Source organism: Tubulanus polymorphus, chromosome 7 (assembly GCF_964204645.1).
Source record: "Tubulanus polymorphus chromosome 7, tnTubPoly1.2, whole genome shotgun sequence".
Taxonomy (NCBI): Eukaryota; Metazoa; Nemertea; class Palaeonemertea; order Tubulaniformes; family Tubulanidae; genus Tubulanus; species Tubulanus polymorphus.
Window position 1 is genome coordinate 7,479,856 of NC_134031.1, and position 6,000 is coordinate 7,485,855.

The 6,000-nt window shown below is 38.2% G+C and overlaps 1 protein-coding gene across 1 annotated transcript; it reads left to right on the forward strand.

Annotated features, from left to right (window-relative positions):
- Window positions 1–3,199: 3,199 nt before the first annotated feature.
- Window positions 3,200–4,999, forward strand: LOC141909106 (uncharacterized). The gene is made up of 5 exons (XM_074799478.1): window positions 3,200–3,236; window positions 3,541–3,571; window positions 3,749–3,960; window positions 4,523–4,650; window positions 4,838–4,999. The coding sequence occupies exons 2-5, from the start codon at window positions 3,541–3,543 to the stop codon at window positions 4,995–4,997; spliced, it is 531 nt and encodes a 176-aa protein (XP_074655579.1). The 5' UTR covers window positions 3,200–3,236; the 3' UTR covers window positions 4,998–4,999.
- Window positions 5,000–6,000: the final 1,001 nt, after the last annotated feature.

Below are 6,000 nucleotides of genomic sequence, written 5' to 3' on the forward strand. Positions count from 1 at the left end.
CTTAATGTACACTATGTTTTCTAATCGGTATCAACAAGCATCATTTTGCATTTCTTTGAGCACTAAATGACACAAAATTCTGTATCCCATTACTAGGCCTGTATGATTTTAATATTCATGTATTCGTTGTTTTAAAATAAATCAATGCAAATATTGGAAATCACGTTGTTTCTTTATAAATCGTAAAAGAACAGTGTGCGTGCAATGGATACACAATGGAACCTCGTTATACAGTGTACAACGTGCTTCATCCGACCAGAAAATCTATAAGTTATAACGAGGTTACCTGGTATTAACTTTCCATTTTGTGCTGAGGTACCTCCAGTAATCTAGAACTGACCTAGAACACCTGCTACAATGAAATGGGATAATGTGACTCGACCCTAGCTGATTACTACCCTCTGTTCGTAGGCTGAGACATGTCTTGGTTTTGACCATGGACTCTTAAGACGTTTTAGAATCCATGTTTTTGGTTTACCTTTGTCAGCGATATGATGTTGGCATTGAGCCAATTCATGTAAAATCGCGGTACGTTTTTTTATGTGAGCATTTGTTTCATTGGTTCTCGGCTTAAACGACGTATAATCGATGCGATTGAAGACATGGCGAACCTCCGTCGATGACATGGTCAACTGAGTTAAAATTCTACGAAAAACTGTTTTTGGCGGGAAAATTCTTAGCTCTTACGTATAAAATTGCAATGACCTCGATTGGGAGGCGTTGTCTCTACGAGAAAATGTGATTGGCTGTTTTTGGGATTTACGGGGAATTCCGGCGCTACTAAAATAATTATGGGAAAGCCATGGAATGGCAAACGTTTCATTGGACTAGGTGCCGTATATGTGCGAATTTCAAATGCTCATTGCTGGTGATAATGTAATTATTATTCGCCATAGGTATTGTTTCATTTTAATACCCGGTGATTGATTTGATTGACATTGAAGTGTAGCGAACATTCACTTACACAAGGCCTCCACGTGTGCGCGGAAATCATAAGAAGATTAGACTGTTGCGCACACAAACACACGCGCGTACAGTATACACTACTATAGTGATACTGTAACGCTGCTTGCTGGCGCATTTGACATTTAATCAGCAGAAGATGAGCGCTGTGTTTTCTGTTTGATAGAATTTGTAATAAATTGTTATTTCTTGTGATCTGAAAATACTAAGCAGCAAACTATAGGCATAGGTCGAGGTCTGAATATTGAAGTGGTGAATTCCAGGATTTAAAACGATCTAATACGCCGATTTCTTACTGCACCGGTATTTTAGCTTCCGCGGCCATACATGCAGCCACCCTCTGATATGTGACATCATATGAATTTCATTTGAATATTTTTTCATATTATGAAAATTATTTCTTTGAAAATATAAAATAGTTTCCATGCCGCGCCTACCTGTATCCTATGAAATTTTTGGTGGGGACCGTAAACAAATGTATATCTTTGGTCTTTTGACTACAAAATAATCCTTTAAGAAAGATATTTAAACTTGTAGAACTTTGAAGTCACGAATTAAAAAGATTTTTCAAGCAATGCCCTTACCCCAAACAACCTCTAGCTTTCAAGGTAAACCACACTTTGCCCATGGGCAATTTATTGACTTTTCTTTTAATCAGCTTGACCAAGCGCAAAGACTACGACGTTAGAACAGACCTCACACACACACTACAGCTTCTCTGGAAAGTTTGGTTCTTGTACTACATGTATAGGTTCCTGCATAATTATGCAGGTAATGCAACAGGATGGTATGCGATGTATTCATAACATTGTCTTTCACTGCATAGTGATCAACATCCTTCAGAATACGTAGTTTTGAACACGCATGACAATAACATTGTAATACGCATGCATTTTCTATTTCAACACGTATGAAATCGTCCCCGAAAATTGTGCGAGATCATCTGAGAATAAATAAAAAGTTTAGAAAAACAAATGAAAAATGTGCATAACATTGATGACTATACTGTAGTTGTGATCTCGAATCTCTACCACTGATTGTTATGAGGGGTTACTGTGTTCTAGGCCGGATCTTCGGTACTGGTTCTTGACTTCTTATAATGCTCCCGTATATAACTTGTCGTTGAACGACTTCTTAAGTTATCTATTCGTATTTATTCTCTCTTAACCAGATGTGTACAATCTTTCTCCATCGAGTTCCCTCCTCCTAAAACTTCCCTCACTTCTCTCAAGCCTCCTTCTCTTTTTCAAGCCTCCTTCTCAAACATCATAGCTTTCTTTCCCCTTTATATTATTTTATTTTTAGTAACGTGTGCAGGCACTCTTCCACACATGGCTTGGAATTCATGACACGTCACAACACTCCTCCAATCCATGTATGGAGTGTTGACGTATCTACACACGTCGCAATAACCTAAAAATATCTTTTGCACGCATCGGCGCTCATGGCCGTACCATATTAGGTTTACCTACGTGGACACATACGTCGCATCCAGACGTGTTTATTTACATTACTTCAACTGGTATTTATTGTTTATTTAAGACGTACGCATCAACGCAGGTTGTCTGATAACAGCAACGCTAGCCACGAACACCAGCTTCCGTACATTTATCTAAACTAATAAACTATCTCCCAACGTTACCACTGTATGGACTGATGACGTAATACAAAAACAGGAAACATATGATACGACTAGCAAGTGATCGTAATGATACAATCGAAACCACACTCAAAAGCTTGATATTTGCCATTGGAATGATTACAAAAAGCCATTGTAAGCTCAATGGAACCTCGCGATAATGAATAACAAAGTAGTGGAAAATTCTTGATTACAAGAGGAAGCTAACGCAAAACAAATGTTTCAACGGTCATAAAGCGCACGTGGAAACGAAATTGAAAACAGTCGGCAAATGAATGTTTCCTATGCATAAAGTATCTCAATTTATAGTTATGTTAATGCAGTTAACATAGATAAATTTCATAGATACTTTTTAATCTTTATTGTCATTGAATATTTAGTTTATATTTTAATCATTCAAGCCTGCGGCAGTCGCGTTTGGTTGACTTAATGACTGTCATTTTGAAATATCATTATAAGTTTAAAAAAGATGGATTTCTATTTTACGACTTCGATACCCGTACGTCATTTTAAAAAGGGACATTTAATGTCTGTTTTGTCATGTGTTCAACATAAAGAGCCCTTAAAAGCTAATCCTTTATGAAGTTAAACGGCAGACGATTCAATCTGTATCGCAGTTTTAATCTATACCAAGGTACGTAATATTCGGTTTTTCCAATTGAATGTTGTTGAAACAAAAACAGTGGGAATATAAAATAATTTTTTTGAAAACAATGAATTTTCTAATGCTTTCTACAAGCATCAGACCAGCCATTCGGCTACGTAAGTGGATGGATCCCTAGCGACAACGGCGATTTTTATTCATAGTTCGCCCCCTTTTTCAAATTTTCTAGATCCGCCCTTGCTTACGTTAAGATTTTTCTGTTAATCATTAATTATCCTATATACATGTAAAACGTATGCTCTTCTTGAATAATTGATATTGTTTTAATTTTCAGATGAAACTTCTCGTCGGCATAATAATCGGTAGTAGGATCATAATTTTATTTGCTTCGATCGACCTCGTTCGTAATTAATTTGTAAACTTGTAAACATGACCCCGAACTTTGTATAAACCAAATCGTACGACATATCTTTGAGGCCTACCTATTTCGTGAAATATACATTCCAATGAATGTCTTCAATCAATCATCAATTCGGTTTTAGGTATCCTGTTTGTGAGTGGAGTTGTTGGCAAAACAGAGGTCACAGGGCCTGCAACTGGGACTGGTGACGATGCTGCCAGCGAAGTTCAATGTCCAGGTGGTTCTTTCGTTGTCCAATGCCGATGTTCCTCGATAAGCGATTGTGACTCGAATATGGTGGTAGGAACTGATCGGTGTAAGGTGACGCATACCGCCGGGAGACCAAAAGTCAAGGTGAGTAAAAAAAGCAAATTATATACTTTCGATGATCACTGATCGCTCATCTGGATGGTTATTTATTCCCATTTACCTCCGCACACTTAAACCAATGGAGTGGATCACTTGAGCTTCGTTATTTCAGGGGATGTAACTATTTAGCCTTAGAAATAGAAATCATGGGGAAGGTTTATTTTTTTTAAATCAACTATGATTCTTATAGAATGGTTCTGAGAGTCTATTAGGTCTTTAGAAGGGCCACGGGATATATAAACACAGCTGGTATTTTGTCACGAAGAGAGCCGGATTCAGGAGTTGGAATTAATATGGGAAATTTTGTCCCATCAGCTCTAAGCTGTTCGGAAGTACCCGGTACTGGAAGGAAGTTATCAATATTTCAATGATTTTTCCCCATTCTACTAATCGGTGCTTGACCTTCTTCCCTTGATAATAACAAAAGTAAAAGGTACTCAGTTGACCCTACTGGACCCATAGTCCTGTATAAATTGATGTCGAAAACAGAAGAATCTCTGGAAAACTATGATGAAATTTAAAAGTTCAATTGCGTGGTCTATTTCAGCCAATCGCCACGTGTGAATATATTTGTGATCAGCAAGATTATCGTGTCGTTAGAACAACCTATTCCAGAAACCCGATAGCCACATGTCCTGATGGCTTCATTGTACGGTCTTGTGGCATATATTACCCGTGAGTATTTGGATTTAGTTACCGAGTACTTCCAGATCAATTCGGTCAAGGCTGTAATACGTGTATTCAAAGATTCAAAGATCTTTTTGGTTTTAAGAATAGCATTAGTGCGTTGATTAAACCTGAAATCTCTGATCCCTGTTCTTATATAATGTTAAATTCATTCGCAAATATCAACGATTTTCAGATGGTCTCAATACAGTAGAATGACAACGGCGACGAAGAGCGGGAATAAACAGTGTACTGCAACTGCTACATGTTCCCGTTCAAAAGGTTGCCAGATTCAAGCAGTTTGCACAGTAGACCCAGAGGGCGCATGTAATTCAATGGTAAAAAGTAATCTGTGAAATAAGATGAGAATAATTTCACTCGCAATATAAACATGAATTCTTTAATCAATTCTAATGGCACGGAAAGGAATTACAGACGTGCTGGTACTAGTACGTAGCACAAAGTACGAGGAGGACGCGTGGAATAAAGAAAACACAATTTTTAAATAAAATAACATCCCTCTTTAGTTGAACGAAATGTTTTTTGCCGGAACAAAAAGTGTTTTTCGGGGGAATGAAATGATTTTTCGTGGTAACGAAAATGTATAATATGGAGACATGGTGAAAAAATATAGTTTTTCTAAACTAAATGTCGGTTAGGGTTAGGCTTACTAACCTGACTTTCTAAGCCAAATCCTAGCCTAGACACTCTAGACAATTAGTCTCAACCGTTTACAAATTAGACATGTTATCCCAGGCCCAATAAAAGCCTTCCTAAAACAATACTTCGCAAAATTACTCTGACAATTACCATTCACAAATTATTCCCAAAGAATAACCCCCTTCAAATTTCCCCAGAATAATAATCCCAAGACAACTCCAAACATGGGTATTCCCGCCACCTCTCCCCCAAATTTACCCTGTTGGAGGAAATTTTGTTAAGGCCAATGGTTAGATGATTTTCGAGGGGATACATCATTGGAGTGTTAGAATATTTTTGCAAAGACGTGATCGATCCACTTGTAGATAATGCTAGTTACAGTACGTATAAGACTGGAACTGGGTAACTGGATGACTGGACAACTGCTCGACTGGATGTTCGGGTGACTATTGGACTGGATGTCCGGATCACTGGATGACTGGCCGACTGGGTAAAATAACCATCATCCCTGTCTCCATTATGACCACATGCACCGTGTTCAGCATCGGCACAATCATCTCCATCACCTCCAGCATCATTATCATCATCACCGTCGTCTCCACCATCCGCACCATCACCTCCAGCATCACAAACATCACCATCATCTCTATCACCAGCATCACCTTCATCACTACCATCGTCCCCACTGTTCCACTATAC